The sequence below is a fragment of the Schistocerca serialis genome, chromosome 5 (assembly GCF_023864345.2).
Source record: "Schistocerca serialis cubense isolate TAMUIC-IGC-003099 chromosome 5, iqSchSeri2.2, whole genome shotgun sequence".
In the NCBI taxonomy this organism is placed as follows: domain Eukaryota; kingdom Metazoa; phylum Arthropoda; class Insecta; order Orthoptera; family Acrididae; genus Schistocerca; species Schistocerca serialis.
Window position 1 is genome coordinate 406371395 of NC_064642.1, and position 22977 is coordinate 406394371.

The 22977-nt window shown below is 41.0% G+C and overlaps 1 protein-coding gene across 1 annotated transcript in view; it reads right to left on the reverse strand.

The window, feature by feature from the left end:
* LOC126481969 (tolloid-like protein 1) overlaps positions 1–22977 on the reverse strand; it is a 268074-nt gene that overhangs the window by 176898 nt on the left and 68199 nt on the right. Inside the window, exon 2 of the mRNA XM_050105934.1 lies at positions 6329–6496. Coding sequence (XP_049961891.1) covers positions 6329–6496 — 168 coding nt within the window. The remainder of the gene's footprint in view (positions 1–6328; positions 6497–22977) is intronic.

The following is a 22977-nucleotide window of genomic DNA, read 5'->3' on the forward strand; positions in this document are numbered from 1 at the left end:
TGATGTCTCGGCGACCAAATTCCCCTGATGTAAATCCTATGGGACCCATCTTGGTCGCAATCAGGCGCTCGGGCGCCGTCACCACGTACGCAAACCAACGGCCCCTTATTTACACGAATTTCATGATCTGTCCATAGACATCTAATCCCACATGCCTCCACAAACCTACCAACATACCGTCAGATCCATGATACGCAGAATCAGTAATGTATTTCGTTCAGAAGACGGACAAACAAGCTATTAAGTTATATATTAATTTTATATGAAGATGGTATCTGTTCTTTCGGACATGTCCGAAAGAACAGATATATATATATATATATATATATATATATATATAGGCTCACCGGTCATTTGACCATCTTATTCTGTGCGGATGCACAAACAGTGCCCGAACTCTTACGGGAATCGGCAAAACGCCGCGAGTAAAGAGTATAATGGGCAGGGGCACTATGAATATAGTGCGGTACAATAAGTTGGGAATGTGGGTGTCACGGGAGGCGTGCCAGAGATAAGTCCCTGCAGTCGTGCTATCCTCTGTGTCATCGGTGGCTCAGATGTATAGAGCGTCTGCTATGTAAGCAGGAGATCCCGGGCTCGAGTCCCGGTCGGGGCACACATTTTCAACTGTCCCCGTTGACTTATATCAACGCCTGTGTGCAGCTAGGGGTATTGTAGTATATTATTTTTGCTGGTGGGGGACTCGGCAAGCCATCCTCGCTCAAAGTGCTGATATGAAGGTCTTTCTGCATTATCTGACTAGCGTTTTCTATTAATGTGACCTCCATGTATCAAACTTTGATGTACGCGAACGGAGATTTCGACGTTATCTAGGTCATTTACATACTTCGTGAATAAAAATGCCTCTGTGTCACTTGCCCGAAACTGAGCCAGCTCTCTTTCTGGGCTTGCCGGTGGTTCCTTAAGGCGAATTACTTTTTCGCTTTCACAGACTTAACGTAGTCCCTAAGGGGAACGAAATTCTGTAATTATGTTATACAGCCTCGAGTGAGTGTATCTCTTGGGCGAATCAGTTGGCTAGTTAGTTCGTACCGGATTAGAAACATCCGATGATGACTGACTAGGAGGTAAATAGTGGTCATTACACCATTTGTGAGACCAGAGACTGAGAAATGCAATAAAAATATCGTTTTCACTTTCGTTTGATTCGAAATCGTCACTTCAACGGCGTGCCTAGTTTTCCGTAACTATTTTTACGACGTGGCAGTGTGTGAGTGTATCAAGACTTCCCGAAAGTGAGGTCACATAGTGCGAACTTATGTACCGCCATCTACCCCCTTCTGGGTCTCGCTAGTGATAAAAGCGATCTGGGTTTCGCGTAATCGGTGTTCATGAACTGCATTTGTTTCTTTGGTTCTTGCAGAGAAATTATTTGACCTTCAAGAAAGTCACTGTTCCTAAGGATACAACAGTTATTTAATCTTACTGATATTTTGCAGTAAGAGGCAATTTGCACCCCATTGAACACACGCAGCATAAGTAGCAATGTATTTGTGGGTGAAGGGACAGTTCGAGCTTGCTTCCGATAATGTGGGACAACAGCACTTGTCATTATCAGTAATGCTCGGACTTTATTTGTTAACGCATCTTTAGCAAATCAGTTACATCACGCAGATACACTAGATTTGAAATGAATGCTATCCGTCGAAATCAGTCTTTCTGAACGTTAGATCTACCATTAAGCAGCTCTATCACAGCTATTTTCTACATAATTCGTAACAAAAGTCGTAAATATATCTCTCAAACATAGGATAAATGACAGAAATTATAACTCCCTACAGATTTTTTCATTTATTGAGATGCTATCAGTCTATCTCAGTTCTAGGTTATGAAATCAGGTCCCTACGACGCCTGCTAGAACCACAAAATATCTGACGTACCTGGTTCCGTACAATTCCCTGCACATCTGATTTTTGAAGAATGTAGACAAGCGGTAATTGGAATGTGCCAGAGCTGGAGTGAAGGGAAAACGCACGAGGAGTTTCAAGTCATCGGAAAGAAAATCTGCCGAGTCCACTTCAGTGGTGCAGTCCCACTATTTGTCTTAATTTTATTTGGGAAGGATACAGAAAACTTCAAGCTGGATGGCCGGATAGGAATACGGTTCCCCTTCTCCCAAACGCGAATTCGCTGCCTCATATGCTGCGCCACCACACAATTTGGTTCCCAGTCAGCGACTGAGAAACACAAAGAATGCTTTGCTACATTTCAACCAAGCCAAAGTCCATTGAATAACTATAAGCTCTCTATGACTGGAAATTGTAAAATTGTTATCATCTCTAAACCCTACACGAACAAAACTGATCGTTGATTACAGAATTGTAGATAAATCTACTGTAAGAAGACCTCCCCATAACACGAATCCAATCACCGAACACCGTTGTCGCAACGGTCCGTTTTTGCGAACCATTTCTTGATGACGTCTGTTGCTCAATTTGGTAACAAATTATTCACTGTCCATCGTCAGAAGTCACAGAAGGTAGGTATTACATTCTCCAGTTTTTATCATGCTAGTCAAGTGTGTTTCAGTCCAAATTCATGGTTCAGACTAGGCCAGGTTATCAAGTACTATTAAGTGCGAGTAAAACGAGCGTTTGTTTGCGTAATTTCAAACATAACTGTCCATGAGAACACCCACAAATTTTTCGATAATTCTGCCGGACGAAATGTTACAATGCTGATAAAAGTAAACCGTTCCGAGTAAAAGGTATGAAGCATTTCCAATATACTCGTATCTTTAGGACCCGCACCCTATACTGTCGATGAGTGATATGACATGAAGTCTGCAATACTGACCAATAGTACTCACAAAATCTCGGTTGTTACAAATGAGAAAATCCTGATAGGAACGGGATCACAATATGAAGTGTTTTAAGTTCATTACCAGCTGATGAATATTATTCTCTGAAACGCGTTGTGACTAATAGAAGCACCAAAAGGAATGATAACTTCAGCATTTTACTATTGGGTACAAAACAGCTTAACACCAAGTCACGAAATTTTTAAACACATCGTAAATTAGTGTACAGATAAAATGTATCTGATATAGAGGGTCTTCCACAAGATTTTGTTACAGTAACCTAAATTTAAAAAAAAGTCGGGCATAAATTTTGAAAATATCAAAAATAAGTACAAATAAATACATACGCATATCCTGTATATAAATATAAGTACACAAGATATTTGTAACTAAAGCTGAAAAGCAACATTTGGCAAACTGAAACACTGAATATGTGGTGCTGATTGCTGCAATGGTGTTTCGAGTCCTAGAAACGAATGTAGCTTTTAATTTCTTCTTCCTTTTCCCCAAGTGATTCACTCTCACTCACAAAGGAACCATCACATCCATTAATCACAGATTTTGATAAGTCTTAGGTATGTCGTAGAGGTATCTGTTCTGAGTACGGTACCTGCCTAGTGGCTTTTCTAGCAAGGGCCCTGCGCACCTGCTTTATATTTAACGTTGGCACGTTTCGACCGAGTGGTCATAGTGCTGTTGCTTCCGGGCTACCACGCTGCCGGTAAGGGTTCAGACTCTAACCATAATTCTTTTTTTTTTTAATTTAATCGTATAGAATATGATTAAATAGTATATATCATGCAAAATTATTCAAAAACATCCATTTTCGTCGTGGTAATTTCATTAATAAATCAATCTTACAACACACGTTCTTTAAATGCGTGGTTCGTAGTTAAATTTCTATATACATATTTGGACAGCGAAAGAATTCTCAACAATGGACGAAGTATTAGCAGCTGCGGAAGGACTCCAAATACAGACGACAGTACCCATCCCTAATTTCCACCCAGCTGCCAGTGCCAATCGATATACAACAACTACATCCGTCTATTAAAATGGAGCGAAAATCGATTTAAACAAGATTATTCATTCCTTCACAGTCACAGTATACTGTAACTGTCTCAGAAAAGATATTCCATTATGTTTTTTGTGTTTGCAAAAAATGGTTCAAATGGCTCTGAGCACTATGGGACTTAACATCTGAGGTCATCAGTCCCCTAGACTTAGAACTACTTAAACCTAACTAACCTAAGGACATCACACATCCATGCCCGAGGCAGGATTCCAACCTGCGACCGTAGCAGTCGCGCGGTTCCGGACTGAAGCGCCTAGAGCTGCTCGGCCACAACGGCCGGCAATGTCCCATGTTTGTATTTCCAACCATCATTCCGCGTTTAAAGTCTGCTAATTGCAGTCGAGTGGCCATAATCACGTCTGATAGCTTTTCACACGAATCAGTTGAGCTCAAATGACAGCTCCACCAATGCACTGCGCTTTTATACCTTGTGTACGCGATACTACTGCCATCACCGAATGTCCATGTTTCTATCCCATGATTTTTGTCACCTCATTGTACGTATCTACACCTACATCTACATACATACTCCGCAATCCACCATACGGTGCGTGGCGGAGGGTGTCTCGTACCACAACTAGCATCTTCTCTCCCTGTTCCACTCCCAAACAGAACGAGGGAAAAATGACTGCCTATATGCCTCTGTACGAGCCCTAATCGCTCTTATCTTTGTGGTCTTTCCGCGAACTATAAGTTGGCGGCAGTAAAATTGTACTGCAGTCAGCCTCAAATGCTGGTTCTCTAAATTTCCTCAGTAGCGATTCACGAAATAACGCCTCCTTTCGTCCAGAGACTCCCGCCCGAGTTTCTGAAACATTTCCGTAACACTCGCGTGATGATCAAACCTACCAGTAACAAATCTAGCAGCCCGCCTCTGAATTGCTTCTATTTCCTCCCTCAATCCGACCTGATAGGGATCCCAAACGCTCGAGCAGTACTCAAGACTATGTCGTATTAGTATTTTATAAGCGGTATACTTTACAGATGAACCACATCTTCCCAAAATTCTACCAATGAACCGAAGACGACTATCCGCCTTCCCCACAACTGCCATTACATGCTTGTCCCACTTCATATCGCTCTGCAATGTTACGCCCAAATATTTAATCGACGTGACTGTGTCAAGCACTACACTACTGATGTAGTATTAAAACATTACGGAATTCTTTTTTCTATTCATCTGCATTAATTTACATTTATCTATATTTAGAGTTAGCTGCCATTCTTTACACCAATCACAAATCCTGTCCAAGTCATCTTGTATCCTCCTACAGTCACTCAACGACGACACCTTCCCGTACACCACAGCATCATCAGCAAACAGCCGCACATTGCTATCCATCCTATCCAAAAGATAATTTATGTAGATAGAAAACAACAGTGGACCTACCACACTTCCCTGGGGCACTCCAGATGATATCGTCACCTCCGATGAACACTCACCATCGAGGACAACGTACTGGGTTCTATTACTTAAGAAGTCTTCGAGCCACCCACATATTTGGGAACCAATCCCATATGCTTGTACCTTAGTTAGGAGTCTGCAGTGGGGCACCGAGTCAAACGCTTTCGGGAAGTCAAGGAATATGGCATCCGTCTGATACCCTCCATCCATGGTTCGCAAAATATCATGTGAAAAAAGGGCGAGTTGCGTTTCGCAGGAACGATGCTTTCTAAAGCCGTGCTGATGCATGGACAGCAACTTCTCTGTCTCAAGGAAATTCATCATATTCGAACTGAGAATATGTTCGAGAGTCCTGCAAAACCGATGTTAAGGATATTGGTCTGTAATTTTGAGGATCCGTCCTTCTACCCTTCTTATATACAGGCGTCATTTCCACTCGCTCGGGACTTTACGTTGGGCAAGAGATTCGCGAAAAATGCAAGCTAAGTAAGGAGTCAATGCTGTAGAGTACTCTCTGTAAAACCGAATTGGAATCCCATCAGGACCTGGGGATATTTTATTTTCAACCCATTCACCTGCTTCACAACCCCAGGGATGTCTATCACTATGTCCTCCATACGGGAATCTGTACGAGACTCAAACGGCGGTATGTTTGTACGATCCTCCTGCGTGAAAGATTTCTCAAATGCTAAAATTAAAATTTCAGCTTTCGTTTTGCTGTCTTCCGTTGCCAGGCCAGACTGATCAGTGAGTGACTGGATGGGAGCCTTCGGCCCGCTTACCGATTTTACGTAAGACCAGAATTTCCTTGAGTTTCCAGCAAGCTCTTTTGCTAAGGTATGACGGTGGTAGTGGTTAAATGTTTCACGCATCGCTCTTTTTACAACAGCACGAATCTCAACTAACGTAGCTGTAGATTTACAAACACTGACACTCCACTGGCGAGTATGTGACATACTTTTGTGACTGTAGATGTTAGACAGCATTAACAAGCAAGATGAAGATGGCAACCAGCTGTGGGACTTACCATACAGCTTGACCCCACAGTAGGAGGTGGAGGGCCTGGCGATGTCGTAGCAGCAGTCGAGGCCAGGCGGGTAGTCTGCCGGGTAGTTGGGCGAGTCCAGGAAGCCTTCTGGAGTCTCCAGCCGCGCGTAGCAGCCCGTCCGCGTCTGCGTCACGCTGGCTGCCGACACTGTGCACACCAAACACGCGCACCGTTAAGGCAACGAACGAGCCGCAGAAACAATACTCTCTGTTAGATTAAGCGACTCTACGAGTACATCCAGTCGAGACGGACGTGACTACTGAGGGCTGTCTTAAAAGAAAAAGAAAAAACAGTGCCAAAGTACAGCTCCTAATGGCGGTACTGTTACATAGGGTGACCATGATATACTAGACCAGTCATATTCCTCGTAAATGGTTAGCACAGTACCTTGAAGACAAAACCAAATGAGTCCGTATCCGGAGCATGTGTGGATTAGTGCATCAGCATTAAGAGCCTAAGACGCCAGAGAAGTGCCACACAGGTGCATTCAGCAATATCTTCTCTTTGTGTGCCCTCGAGGTGTGTTGTAGGACTGTCACTATTCATAATAAACACTTACGAAAAAAAATCGCAACATCGAAAAGTGGAAGTGCGTCATAAACGAAATTTGGTACGCATGTTGCTACATCTGAAAGATTTCGTGCCACTCGCCCAAGGCCAGCGCTAGTAGCGCCGCTATCACAATGCAAATCCTTTAAATACACGCTGTAGCGGTTAGCGTTAGTTACCTTTTAGATTGGACGTGGTGAGCTGATGTTAGTCAAGGATGCCTTCTAGACGACAAAGACTAAGACGCCATTATCAGCACTTCACTGAGTTTGAACAAAGTCTTGTAATAGGGGTGTGAAAAGACGGATGTTCCTTCTGCGAGATTCCAGAAAGACTTGGCAAGAATATGACCACTGTACATGATTACTGGCGACGGTGGTGGCCAAGGACGTACGGCAGGAAGAAGACGGTGGTCTAGACGGCCACGTGGCACTACCGAGAAGGAAGACCATCGTGTTCGGCTTGTGGCTCTGGTACATCGAACTGCATGTGCAGCAGCAATTTGAGCTGCAGTTGGCATCACTGTTACACAACGATCTGTTACTAATCTGTCTCTTCAAGGACAGCACCGATACAGACGCCCTGCAGCGTGCGTTCCACTGACACCAAACCACCGCCATTTGCAACTTCTGTGCTGTCACGCGAGAGCTAATTGGATGGCCGAGTGGACGTCTGTTGTATTTTCTGGTGAAAGCCGTTTGTGTCTCCGTGCCTGTGACGGCCGTGTGTACGTCAGGAGAAGGCCAGTTGAGGGCCTGCAACCAACCTATCTTCGTGCTAGACACACTGGACGTACACCTTTAGTTTTGGTTTGGGATGTCATTTCGTACGACAGCAGGAGCACTCTCATGGTTATTCGCCACCCTGATTGCAAATTTGTTCGTCAATCTGGTGATTCGACCTGTTGTGCTGCCATTCATTAACAGCATGCCACGGAGTGTTTCCCAAGGGGGCCAAGGCTCGCCAAATACCGCTGTTGTAACCGAACATGCCGGCCGCGGTGGTCTAGCGGTTCTAGGCGCTCAGTCCGGAACCGCGCGACGGCTACGGTCGCAGGTTCGAATCCTGCCTCGGGCATGGATGTGTGTGATGTCCTTAGGTTAGTTAGGTTTAAGTAGTTCTAAGTTCTAGGGGACTGATGACCACAGATGTTAAGTCCCATAGTTCTCAGAGCCATTTGTAACCGAACATGCTCTACATCGTGTAGACATATTGCCTTAGTCTGCTTAGTTACCAAATCTGTCTCCAGTCCAATATATACGGAATACCATCGGACAACACCAACGTCATCCAAAACTAGCATTAACCATCCTTGTATTGAAATTCTTCCAATCCGTATGTGGCATACAGCAAACCAGTGTTTAACAGTATTGATTAAAAACAGTCTTGGTTGCAATTTTAGTTTTTTATTTTTCAACGACACGTTTCGCCTTATTTAGGCATCTTCAGGTTATCTCTTCTAGATGGACGCGAGGGGCACCAAGATCTGCATAACGCGTTCCCGTTCGCTCCTGTGAACGGGAATGCGTTATGCAGATCTTGGTGCCCCTCGCGTCCATCTAGAAGAGATAACCTGAAGATGCCTAAATAAGGCGAAACGTGTCGTTGAAAAATAAAAAACTAAAATTGCAACCAAGACTGTTTTTAACCAATACATCCTTGTATTGGCGAACCAAGTGCAACAGGCATGGAAGTCCATTCCACAAACTGATATCCGGTACTTGTACAGCACAATGCATGCACATTGGCATGCTTGCATTCAGCATTCTGGTGTTTATACCGGTTATTAATGTACCAGAATTTCACGTTTGAAATGGCTTATCTCCCGCTTATCTTAACCTGCCATGGTGCGATCTTAATCACTTAAGTATGTTATCTAGACAAATGTATTCCATAAATTTCATGACTTTACATTAATTATTTTTTGGTGTTGCTACTTTTTCCCGTCGGTGTATATATAAATTACCTAGTGAATAACTTCGAAATATCCATGCAGGTTTTCGCAAATGATGTTTTTGCAAGACTAGAAAACTGTAGCAAAATGAAATATCTACATAGCTGCGATATTTGATGCAGGGGTTCCCATTTCACCCTCATGTTAATCGAAGGTTCGATGGCGGCTGTGGACTACGTCGACTTTACTGCGGACGACTCACATCGCTTCGTACTTCACGTCTTCCCCGACGGATGTGGCACCTTCCAGCAGGACAACCGACCGTGTCACGTCAAACTCGAACTGCAGTGGTTTTAGGAACATGCTAGCGAACTCACGCTAAACGTGTTTTCCGACAAATGCGGTTGATCTGCACCCAATGGGACACACCACAGACGCTATCGGGCAATAGATCGGTGTTACAGTCTATCGGCCCTTATCTGACGGGAACTGCATGACGTGGGCGTAGACAGCTGGTGCCATATACTTCGACAAACCTACCAAAGACTTACAGAATGTTTGCCTTGCACAATCTCAACTGTGTTGTGTTTCTAATGTCGACCAATACGCTATTATGTAGGCGGTCATCGTGTTTTGGCTCCTCATTGAAGAACTCTACCAGTCATGGTTTCCTCAGCTTCTGAGATTCCAAAATCCGATACTGAATCTGCAGGAACCTCTTAGAGGTTGGTCACAATCTAGCGTCGCATCAGTCTATAAAAACAAAAATCGATACAGGAAGGACTTGGATAATTACAGAAGAATTACCCTACCGAACACTAGCAGCAAAATGTTCACTACTATAATCAAAGTTAAACTTGAGTGCTTTTATGAAAACAATTTGACGCGCAAGTCGCCGAAGTGGCGTCAAATTGAAAGTCTTGCACTCGGCGAACGGTCTACCCGACGGGGGGCCCTAGTCACACGACATTTACATTTATTTATGAAAACGTTTTGAGGGGAGAAGAAAATGGTTTCAGAAAGAAGTTTTCATGCTATGATTGTTAATTTATAATTATACTCTCGGTGGAGAAATACGGAGAATTTAACGTGGAAACATATGTTGAAACTTCCCCTTTGAACAATTATACAAGACTGTGCTTAAACTGACACACAATATTTTGTTAGCGCAACGCAATCTGACTTTCAAAATTCCCTACAAAAGAATGGCCCTGACTAACATTAAACTATACCTTTCACAAATCACTTACCTCACAAAAATCTTCGCTGCTCAAGCTACTGCAATACAGCGAGCGCCACTACTGCCAGCTAAATAAAAGATTCAAACTATGGAAGGCACTAACTACTGATAGGGATAGTTAGCAAATGAAAGATATTAGTAGAGAACAAATAATGTATTTACCTTGATATCATCATATATAAATATAGCAGTTCATGCCAAATTACAAAACTCCGCCATCTCTCTCCCCACATCCACCACTGCTGGCGGCTCACCTCCAACTGCGCAACGCTACGCGCTGTTCACAGCCAGCTGCCTAACGCTACAATGGCGAGTATTACAACAATGCAAAGCAGCCACAGACTGCACACAGCACAGCCAGTGATTTTCATATTGAGTGCTACGTAACGTTGCCAATAAGAAAACATAAACAGCCTACTTACATAGAGAAAACATAAACAGCCTACTTACATAGAGAAAACATAAACAGCCTACTTACATAGCCCCCATGCTCCCCACAAAAAATTTTACAAAATATTTTTGGGCAGTGGCCAATAATGATTTGATAAAATTTTTCATAATTACAATAACAAAGAAATCAAATGCACACACTTATTGATATTATGTTGGTCAAAAGCTCAAATTTTCTCACAGTCTATAAAGACAGTCCTGATCATTCATCACAGTGAAACTGCCGTTTCTTTTCTCAAAGTCTGAGCAGTAAAAGACAATGCACACGGAAGTAGTGGATTTCCATGCCGTCTTGAAGAAGTAGTGTTGTCCTTCCAACGGAAAGACAGTGCTGACTCTTGACATGCTGACAGGTAATGGGCCACAATGGAGCAAACCCACAGCAGAGTCATTCGAAGTTTTGAAGAATATTGGTAGGTAGGTCATCACAGAGCAGACCCACTGGAGTCCTGGTAGAGATTGTGGTATTGGTGGGCCACCAGAGGTGCAGACCCACTGCAGTCCTTGTAGAAATAATGGTATTGATGGATCATCAAAGATGTAGACCCACTGTAGTCCTTGTAGAGATAATGGTATTGGTGGACCACCAGAGGTGCAGACCCACTGTAGTCCTTGTAGAGATGGCCAGCAGCCATCTGTTGCGATTGTGCAGGTGCACATTCACCATTGAAGAGTCTTGCGGAGAATATAGCAAGTCCATAAACCACCACTTGTGCACTCACAAAGTTTTTGGAATTGTCCTTAGAACAAGCAATGCTGTTATCCAGTCCCTTGCTGAATTAGTAACACACGTGCAAACACTAACAGTCCCAACTTCTCACATATTGTCCATATACTATGACCAACAGAAACGTGTGCAGTGAAATGGAACTTACAAGTTAATAATATCATGAATTGGTGACAATTACAATTTTATAACAGAAGAATACAATAACAAAGGTACAAAATACATCATTAAAAACATAGCAATATAGATAACAATTGCAGTAACACAGGCTTTACAAAAGAATAGAAATAGACATATACGTCAGTGTTACAAAAATAGTGACATAAGTACATACATAAAATAATGAGAATAGTTTTCGAAACATTAATTTCACACATGAACATTGAAACAGAACAGAATTGTAAACAACTTTACAAAGAAAATAACATATTATTAATGCAACTTATATTTGAGGATAACAGTATTCCTCCTCATAGTGAATATAGCTTAGTATTAGAAGAGAAAAAAAATTCTATGAAACAGTACACAGAGACAGGAAGAAAACAAATACTCAAGGGTACACAAACACATAGTGGGATAACACAAAAAGAAAGGACAGGGTTTGTGGTACTGCAGTATTTTGCATTATTTCTCGGAGATCTCCCTTCATTCGTCATTATTCCCAAAAAGTCCTATCTATACCTGCTTTCTGGATTCTATTCATATTTCTTCCAAAATAAATATGGCTCATTGTACAATACTCATTTAGGCCCAAACCGTTTTCATGTAACTTTCAAAGCATTCTTCCCCTATTCTCCATAGTTCGTTTCTTATATAGTCTACCCCTTCTTAAGCTAACTTAAATCTACTGAGCTCAGATATTAAACTAAGGGACGAGGCAATGCAGCATCACATAACAAATCAACACAAACAGCAATGCAAAAAAATGCAAATTGGCAAAGCTAGCAGCATAAATGAGCAAAAGTCAAATTCAATAACACTATGCCTGGCAAACAGCAGCAACTTATACCTAAACATGACATAGCGCAAGCAGAAAAAACATTACACTAAACAACAATGCAGATAAGGGAAATGTATCATCTTAATGTCTATGTAATTAAAGTGGTGCACCACAAGAAGTTATTCTACCAAAAAGTTACCTATTACTTGAAAAGAAAATTATGAATGCAGTTACTAGTTCCTTCTTATTGTTCTCTCCATTCCAAGTGCTCCTTTTTTAAAGAATGTGGATCATAAAATAATTATTTAATAGATCTGTTGACAGAAAGTGTTCACATTAGCAAATGCATTTCATTTTATAAAAGCAATGCTGCAACACAGCTGGAAACCAGATATCAAATGAAATAAGCAACTATGAAAAGCAAAGCATAAAAATATCATTCAGTAGTCATGTGACATTTCATAAGTTAGTAGAAATTCTCTCAACTCTCATAGAAAGACGCTTGTCATAATCAGGTGTGCAGATGTACGAATATTTCCCATCAATTCATAAGCATTTCAGTAATTAGCACAAAGTGCGAGTAATCATATGTTTTCAAGTAACGAGGGTGTCGCATTAGCGATGAAAGGCACACCCTAATGGCTTGTTCTCCAGGTGTTTGACACGTCCCACGTCCCCTTTTTTTTTCTACCTGTGCCGCTGAAAAGGGCTCGCAATAATGGCTTTTTCTCCAGGCGTCTGACACAGCTGGGTGCCCCCGACGCATTACGTGCAGGTGGTCACTTAACTTTCGTACGGAAATATTTACGACAGGAGATTCTGCTACCGTTGCAGTCTCATTTAAAAATATTTCACAGGTCAAGAATTAGCGTTGCAAATCTGTAGAAACAAAATCCTATAAATATAAGTGTCCAAAAAAAAAATAGTCGTCAGCATTGTGATACAGTCACACATTTCATAACTCTTAAAGTACGTTTCTTGGTTTCCAACATCCTTTTCATAAATCAGAGTCCCTAAACACTACTCATTATTCCTTACCTCATTATACATATACATATTCGTCGACACTTCTTCAATATTTCATCGTGAGAAATACGTAGCATAATAAACATTCCTCAACAACATAATACACATCGTCGTCGTAATAATAACATCATAACACCTCAGTCAAATCTCAAAATCGTCGTAACTTCCTCCAATAATTTCTGAGCCTAAAAAAATTCTCTGCTCATTTCAATAGTGTCATCTACCTCAAACGTACTTTAAAATCATGCTCCCTTACGAAATACGTCATTCAAAGCTCTCATAGTATCACAATGATTCCGAAAAATATGAGCGTTTCTCAAAGTACAGACAAAATACAGTTTCATAAGTGTGAAGTTACCCAACTGTGTATTGCGTAAACATGTGTCACTGATGTAGTAAAAAGAATGTTTGTTTCTCTGTCAAATAATCAGATAGCTGTGTAATTCTGTGTTAGAGAAATATGGTACCGATGTGTAAAGTTGTATAAGCAAATACCATATTAGCTAGGGTTCCTTGTGGTTGCCACACACATGGTACACAAAGTAAGCGTGTACCCCCCTGAGGATTAATGTAATTATACCCTCAGGTGTTACAGATTACAGCAATGGAATGAAATGTATCACGCAAAACTTTCTTTGTAATTCAAAAAATATTTAAAAATAAGTGTTTTAAGTATAAGATTAATCACTCAAATGCGTGTACTGTAGAGCGAAACTGTGCGTCTTGTAACATAATCTCTGTGGACGTGTCGTAGTTATCGTCCTCCGAAAGCTAAGTTCTGCAGAAGTCAATGTACTTACCTCATGATAAACAAAAGTGAAATGCTTTGCGTATAGATATCATAGTTATTATGGTTATTGGCGTGATGAAGAAAGTACTGTACAGTAACGTATTGTTGTGCCACAAAAAAGGCTGTCTCATTGTTGCTATACCACAAAAGTTACTACTAAAACATGTTTTTCTTCCTAGAAGAATTCAGAAAACTGTGCAGATATAAAACAGATACACCGCAAAAGCAACATTGTAAATTGTCACTCATTAGTAGCGTCGTGATAAAAATCGTGTAGCTGTCACATAAACTAACTATTGTCTCATCTGGTATCTCACAGAAAGTACTTTAAATCCGGAATGTATTTTCAAGTAAACCAAAATGTTGCATTAAAATCTCATTAGCAGTACTGGTAAATGTTCTAATCGTACAACTAACAAGCAAGAATGTACACACACAATTACACTGTGTCGTCTGTTCGCAATAACAATGCATTCGTAATTTCTGTTTAAATAATTTCTCTTGGTTCTTGATTGGATATTTAACTTCAAACATTGTTGTACGTTAACAGTTTCTAAGTCTGACAAAGCATATTAGTAATGTGAAGCGAAAAATTTTATGACAAAGACTAAGTTAAAAAGCAGATTATCTTTCAATAAACGGTTTTGCATGTGAAATGTGGTGCAATCCTTTACTCATCATAGTACTCACAGTTTGGCTGGAATACCATTATCATGCAGTATACGTCGGTAAAGCATACCGGAATTTTTCTCAAGGTTAGCGTCTGTGTTATTTTTCCCTGAGCCAGCGGGCGCACGCGGCTGCCTGCTGTGCGAGTCATTGTCTGTTCCTTTGTTGGCGCGCGCCGTTATTCGGGTTCGGAGACCTAACTGCTACAAATTCACCGTGACGAGAAGGCCCTGCTCTGTTTGAATCCCGCCAGTTCTGATGAAATTGACGTCTGTCGTTATGATCATATCGTCTGTCGTCATGTCGGTAGATTCCATAGTTTCTTTCTTGTCGGTCACATGGTGGAGAATTTCTCCCTGAATCGTAACTGCGCGCTGGTCCGTTGCGTCTAAAGTTATTCTGTCTCCCTTGATAGTATTTATTTTGGTTCCCATATTGTCTGTTTCTCTTATTGTCTCTGTGATAGTCATTACCACGGAGAGGTGATCTTTCCCTGTAGTTATTACTACTCTGCCAACGGTTGTCATACGGGTGGTGTCTGTTTTGGTCACGATTTGTGTTGTGAGAATAGCCTTGTCGTGTCAAGTTATTACTTCTTTCATCGCGGAATTGCGACGGATGTGACCTGTAATTGTTGTGTTCCTGGTTTCGCGTTCCGCGATTGTCAGTGTCAATTTCTAATTCTTGTAACAGTCCCTGAAATGCTTCAATGTCGTCTTTGCAACGTCCTGCCAAAATAATATGTCGTAAATGTTCAGGCAGTTTGATTAAGCAAATGCGGATGAGTTCTGAGGGGCTGTATGGGTTTGAAAGATACTGATTCTTATGCAACATGTCTTCAAAATATTTCATAAGACTGGAAAATTCAGATTGTTCGAAACGTTTCATCATTATGATGCTATGTTTTACACGGTCTTGTGTGGCTTGAGACCAATATGCTGAGAGGAAGGCATGGTAAAACTCTCCTTCACTGTGGCAATCGTGAATTACCGATCGCATTCTTACAGCTGGTTCATTCTCCAAGTAGCCACACATAAATTCTAATCTGTGTTCCAACGACCAGTTGGGAGGAAAACAATGAGAGAATTGATGGAGCCATGCTTGTGGATGAATGTCGTTGGCAGAATTCTTAAACGTTTTGAATTTACGTGTAGTAATGAACAGCTTATAGTCAAAATCATCATGTCGGCGAGTCGCATGTCGGTCATTGTTACGTCGCTTCGGCGGTTCCATCTCAAAATTCGGTGCACATTCCCAATTTCTTTCATTACTTCCGAAATGCCCTGTGTTATTATTTTGCAGCTTTTCCGTGTTTCTAAGTCCCTCTTCCCGTGTTGGAGCGCGAGTGTCCTCTGAAATACGTAATTCTTGTATTACCTGTGTCAGCTGATCTTGTACTTCCCGGATTTCTCTTTGGTGTTGTGTATTAATTTGATTCTGATTTTGTTTGAATTTTCTTATTTGTTCATACTCTTCTGTGTCAGTGAAGGCTACGGGTCTTGTGTCATTCAGATCATCATCTACCTTTGTAGATAAGTTAGTGACCTGATCCGAAAGTTCGGCTACTTTCTCCGATAGTGTACTTATTTCTTCAGTGTGTTTTTCTGAACCAAGTTTCAGAGTATCTACTGTGTCCTTAAAGTTTTCCTGAGTTTTTGCAAGTTGCGTAACCGAATCGGTAGATGCAACTGAGTCAAATTTAGCTTGCAAGGTCTCATGATTTTCATGAACAATAATTTGCAGTTCTTTTATGGCTGCTTCGTGATTCTGTAATGCATTTTCATGCCGCGAAAAAATAGGTTGAAAATGCTCACAAATTTGTGTTTTTACGTCATTACAGACTTTTTGACATTTCGATTCAATGTTATGTAACTCAGTAGTTAAATCTTCACGTGTTTGTTCAAGTGTTTGTTCCAATGAGTCTAACTTTTTAAGATTTTGTTCCACTGTGTCTAACTTTTTGAGATTTTGTTCCACTGTGTCTAACTGTTGCTGTGTTTGTCTCTGATTTTGTTCCAATGTGTCTAACTTTTGCAGCTTTTGCTGTGTTTGTCTCTGATTTTGTTCCATTTGTTGCATTAGTTGTAATAACAATGCATTAGTGTCTGGAATCTGTTCCTCTACTCTTTTCGGCAGTGCATTTGCACCGGCAACATTCACATTTTGACAAGCTGAAAATGTGTCTTGACTTATTTGAGAAAACGGTGAGGACGCAAAACCTGAATCTACAGTATTTGCAATATTGTGTTCTGTCATTCCCGATTCCTGAGGCGAGCTTTTGCCGACCAATTGATCGATAACGCTTCCCTGTTCACTACCTGTTTCACTGTCTACACCATTGTTTGCCGCCCGCTCCATTTCCCTATGCGCAATTACCAAATTACTACTTTGAACATCAGTTAATTCATTACTCGGTGGCGCTAACACACTGCTTTCATTTTCACTGTCATTTCTCAATTTACTTTGGAGCCTAGTATTACGTTTTTCACACGCCATTATTGTCACAGTATTTCACACGACAACACAGAAAAACACAATTTGAAGATCAAAAATAAGAGAACACATTAACATAGCACTGAAAATAATATCTAGTTAACTGCAAGCGCAGCTGCGAAATACTTGGTGCAAATCTACATGCATGCCACAACTGTTTTACTGTACAACAATGAAAGACTGCAACTACAAAGGAGATTTTCTCTACAATTACGCGCTAGCAATAAACAAAATCTACACTAATTACACAAACTACAACAAAAAATCAGAAGATTCCAGTGAGGTATCCTCGGCTAAGGGTCGACATATGAAACTTCCCCTTTGAACAATTATACAAGACTGTGCTTAAACTGACACACAATATTTTGTTAGCGCAACGCAATCTGACTTTCAAAATTCCCTACAAAAGAATGGCCCTGACTAACATTAAACTATACCTTTCACAAATCACTTACCTCACAAAAATCTTCGCTGCTCAAGCTACTGCAATACAGCGAGCGCCACTACTGCCAGCTAAATAAAAGATTCAAACTATGGAAGGCACTAACTACTGATAGGGATAGTTAGCAAATGAAAGATATTAGTAGAGAACAAATAATGTATTTACCTTGATATCATCATATATAAATATAGCAGTTCATGCCAAATTACAAAACTCCGCCATCTCTCTCCCCACATCCACCACTGCTGGCGGCTCACCTCCAACTGCGCAACGCTACGCGCTGTTCACAGCCAGCTGCCTAACGCTACAATGGCGAGTATTACAACAATGCAAAGCAGCCACAGACTGCACACAGCACAGCCAGTGATTTTCATATTGAGTGCTACGTAACGTTGCCAATAAGAAAACATAAACAGCCTACTTACATAGAGAAAACATAAACAGCCTACTTACATAGAGAAAACATAAACAGCCTACTTACAATGTTACCTTTCAAGATTATGAGAAATGATCTTAGGAAGTAATCTGACACAAGCCGCTGAAAATACTAGTGCAAGATCGCGTACCACAAAATAACATTCTAAATATTTACATACATGCCATATACACACGAAAACTCTAATGATAGTAAGAACTGAAGACAAATTATGAATGTGGAAACAGTAACATCGCCGCGCGGGATTAGCCGAGCGGTCTCAGGCGCTGCAGTCATGGACTGTGCGGCTTGTCGCGGCGGAGGTTCGAGTCCTCTCTCGGGCATGGGTGTTGTGTGTTTGTCCTTAGGATAATTTAGGTTAAGTAGTGTGTAAGCTTAGCGTCTGATGACCTTAGCAGTTAAGTCCCATAAGATTTCACGCCCATTTTTTGAACAGCAACATCATTGAGGTTAGACGAGAATGTGGAATCTCTTCCCCCTGTTAGCATATACAGGGCGGTCAGAACCTGCCTGAAAAGTTTGCAAAGGTAGTGCAGAGTGGGTTGTGCTGAGAAACAACTTTTAATAAAAAAAACATACGTTTCGTCGTTTCTGAGTTACTTTGCACTCAGGTTAGCCAATCAGGGCGTTGCGCGCTGCCAGAAACGAAGTCAGCAAAGGTGTGCTTCGTTTGGCTTCCTAAAATCGAACAAGCGAGCGAAAAAAAAAAACTGGACATGGGACAGTAGTAAGGATCGGACCCGAGCCTAAAGCTGAGCAATCTCGTTCACCAGTGTCTACGCTGCGCAACGTATCGAATTTTTTCCTTAACAGTTATTTCTCAGCCCAACCTACACTGCGACACCCTTACAAACTTTTCAGACTCTTTCTGACCACCCTGTACATGAATGCAATAATGCTACAATAAGGTGAACGCAACATACACTGTGTGACCAAAAGTATCAGAACACCTTCCAAAGCATACGTTTTTCATATTAGGTGCATTGTGATCCCAGCTACTGCCAGTTACTCCATTACAGCGATCTCAATCGTCATTAGACATCGTGAGAGAGCAGAATGGGGCGCTCCGCAGAACTCACGGACTTCGAACGTGGTCAGGAGATTGGGTGTCACTTGTGTCAGACCTCTGTACGCGAGATTTTCACACTCATAAACATCCCTGGGTACAGTGTTTCCGATGTGATTGTGAAGTGGAACCGTGAAGGGACACGTAAAGCACAAAAGCGTACAGGCCGACCTCGTCTGTTGACTGACAGATACCTCCGACTGTTGAAGAGGATCCTCCTAATGTGTAATAGGTAGACATCTATCCAGACCATCACACAGGAATTCCAAACAGCATCGGGATACACTGCAAGTGCTATGTCAGTTAGGCGGTAGATGAGAAAACTGTATTTCATGGTCGAGCGGCTGCTCATATGCCGCACATCACGCCGGTGAATGCCAAACGACGCCTCGCTTGGAGTAAGGAGCGTAAACATTGGAAGATTGAACAGTGGAAAAACGTTGCGTGGAGTGACGAATGACGGTACACAAGCTGGCGATCCGATGGCAGGGTGTGGGTATGGTGAATATCCGGTGAACGTCATCTGCCAGCGTGTGTAGTGGCAACAGTAAAATTCGTAGGCGTTGGTGTTATGGTGTGGTCGCGTTTTTCAAGGAGGGGCTATCACCCCTTGTTGTTTTGCGTGACATTATCACAGTACAGGCCTACACTCATGTTTTAAGCACCTACTTGCTTGCCACTGTTGATGAGCAATTCGGGGATGGAGAGTGCATCTTTCAACACGATCGAGCACCTGTTCATAATGCACGGCCTGTGGCGGAGTGGTTACACGACAGTAACACCCCTGTAATGAACTGGCCTTCACAGAATCCTGACCTGAATCCTGTAGAAAACCTTTGGGATGTTTTGGAACGCCGACTTCGTGGCAGGCCTCACCGACCGACATCGATACCTCTCCTCAGTGCAACACTCCGTGAAGAATGGGCTGCCATTACCTGATTGAACGTATGTCTGGGAGAGTGGAAGCTGCCGTCAAGGCTAAGGGTAGCCCAACATCATACTGAATTTCAGTATTACCGATGGAGGATGCCACGAACTTGTAAGTCATTTTCAGCCAGGTGTCTTGATACTTTTGATCACATAGTGTGGCTACAGCCCTGTCAATCGAAATTTACATCTAGCAGCAGTGAATTTTGCAGGCGAGATATCCGTAAAGGAAACTGCAAAAGAAGTTTCACGGAGATCTATCGCTAACACATATAATGTTTGAGATAAATGCTCCATGAAAATATCTGCTGGAAATACAGAAATAATCGTCTTCTGTGCCGAAAAACTCCACGCCGAAAAAACTTGATACAGGGTGTTGCAGAATGACGGTTTTAAAAATTTGGGAGATGATAAAGGATGAAGCTCAGATCATTTTGCAACTGGAACCTATAGTCGGAAATAAAACTTTCTACAGTACTATGCACTTTCTACTCATCCGGTAGTCTACATCAAGCACTAGAATACTCTAATTTGGAAATCGTATATTGACCGTTGTATACAATCAAGTAGTGCAAATAGATTCTATGGCTTCACTATTGCAAAGTAAATGTTCATTATGCCGACCATCAATTTCGTTACGTAATTGGCAACGACGAACCATAATTAGTCTGTTTCTCCGCAGGATCATGCGCTCCTCCCCTGATGGTATCAAACGCTGTAAAGATGCGCTTAATAAGCTCAGGTGTTGTTCCTACTGGTGTTGTGTACACAAGGGACTTTACATAAACCCAGAGGAAAATGTCAAAATAGGTGAGATAAGGGAGCGCACAGGCCGATGGACTGGGCCTCTCATTGCGATACACTACTTACTCTCTTTCCGAAAGATATGACCCCCATCTGACTGTACAACAGATTTTATTTCACGATCTAGATTTCGGCCTTAGGCCGTTATCAAGTGTTACAACTTCAATAGCAAAAAGCTGGACAGATTACTTAAGGAATTCTATACATACTAGGTACTTTACACAGTCCGTAGCACACGAAATGAAAGACCTAATAATTCCAGACAACGGTGTCCTGTTTCATTCGATATATCAAATATGTACACTAATATTCCCATAACAGAAACTACTGACCTAATACAGCAAAACTTGATCAAGCATAAAAATTGTCACTAGCTAAAATCACTGAAATAATAGAACTTTAAGAGTTAATAACAACTAACAACTACTTTGCCTTTGAAGGTGAAATTTATACCCAAGAAGATGGACTAGCTATGGGCTATTGTTTAGCAGGAACTCTTGCTGTCATTTTTATAAATGACTTGGAACAAAAACATTTTAAAGAATACAAACAGTTAACTAGGAAACTTTGCTTTTACAACAGATTTTTAGATGACTCAGTTCTCATATTTGCTGGCACTGTAAATGAAAAAAACACAATGCACAACCATCTAAATAGCCTCCACCCTAAAATTCAATTTACAAAAGAGACTGAAGAACAGAAATAATAAACTTCCTAGAGTTGAAAATTACTAATAACAACAACAAATGTACCTTCAGCATCTACAGGAAATCAACAATCACGGATTGCATAAATGATAATAATTTCAGCCATCCAGTGACTCACAAAAAAGTTTATTTTAGTTCTATGGTACATCGGCTAGTCAACCTCCCTTTGCAGAACAGTGAAGATGAGAAAGATCTGCAGATGCTATAACACACTAAAGTCACAAATCGATATAAGTCATATATAGTTACCAAAATATTTGATAGGAAAGCTAGGACTATTAATGATCATAATATGATGCAAATCGTTTTACACAAAGAAGAAGACAGATTAATAAAGAACAAGTTCATTTCTGTCCCTTACACTGGTGCTATCTCAGATAAAATTGCTAGAATATTTGACAAAACTACTATACAGATAAGCTTCCACACATACAAGAACTTGGGTAACATCCTTAAGCATGCCACACACAAAACTAATTCAATGAGTAGATCAAGCATATATAAGATTGTGTGTGATACTTGTGATTGTTGATACATTTGCCAGATGGGATGTGCTTTGAAAGATAGGTATAAGGAACATATTAGGAGAACAGAAAGCAACACTTCAATATTTAGTAAGACTTCAGAGACACTAATCACCAAGTAGAAGAAATCAATCAAGATTTAAAAAGTCTACACACAGTACGAAAAAGCAAGGAAATGGATGTGTTGGAAAAAATAGAAATATACAGTGAAGTAATAAGAGCCCCCTCAACTTAGTGAATGAGCAACTAGAACTAAAGAATAAAAAGATTTAGATACCTTCAGATAAATGTTGGTAGAAACTTAATTCATCATTTTTATTTTAGACCATGCTTAATGAATTTGCTACATTTACTATAATTGCTAATGCCATACTATAAGAGGCTTATTGTCCTTCTGCATACTTGTGCAAATGGTATAGCAGTATGGGTGTACATGTGGGTAGTATTGTGAAGATTGTGTGCATTGTTTTTCTCCTTTACACCTACCCATTTGTCTTCGCCTACCTAATCAGATAACCCCTCCTTACGTCCCCTCCCATACCGTCAATACCCCACCACTCCTTATCTACTTTGCTTAAAAAGTGTCGAGCCTTCATTATACTTTATTGTTTTTTGAAATAATGGAACAACTGGTATTATATTGTTACATCTTATGTTTTTTAATGTTCAGTCAATTGCTACAATTGTTAACCCTCATACAATGTGGGTTACTATTCCTTCTAAACAGTTGTGTAAACAATACTGCAGTATAAGTGGTGAACACTGTGTAGATGGTAAACATTAGTTTTCCTCCTTCCACTTCCCCCTTTTTTAATCTTCACCTATTTATTCAGACTATCCCTCCCACACCAGCCAACAAGTTTCTTTCAGATGTTGTTCCCCTTCCACAATTAAATCTGGTCTATTGTTCACAGTCCTTTTAATAACAGAACACCTAAAAAGTG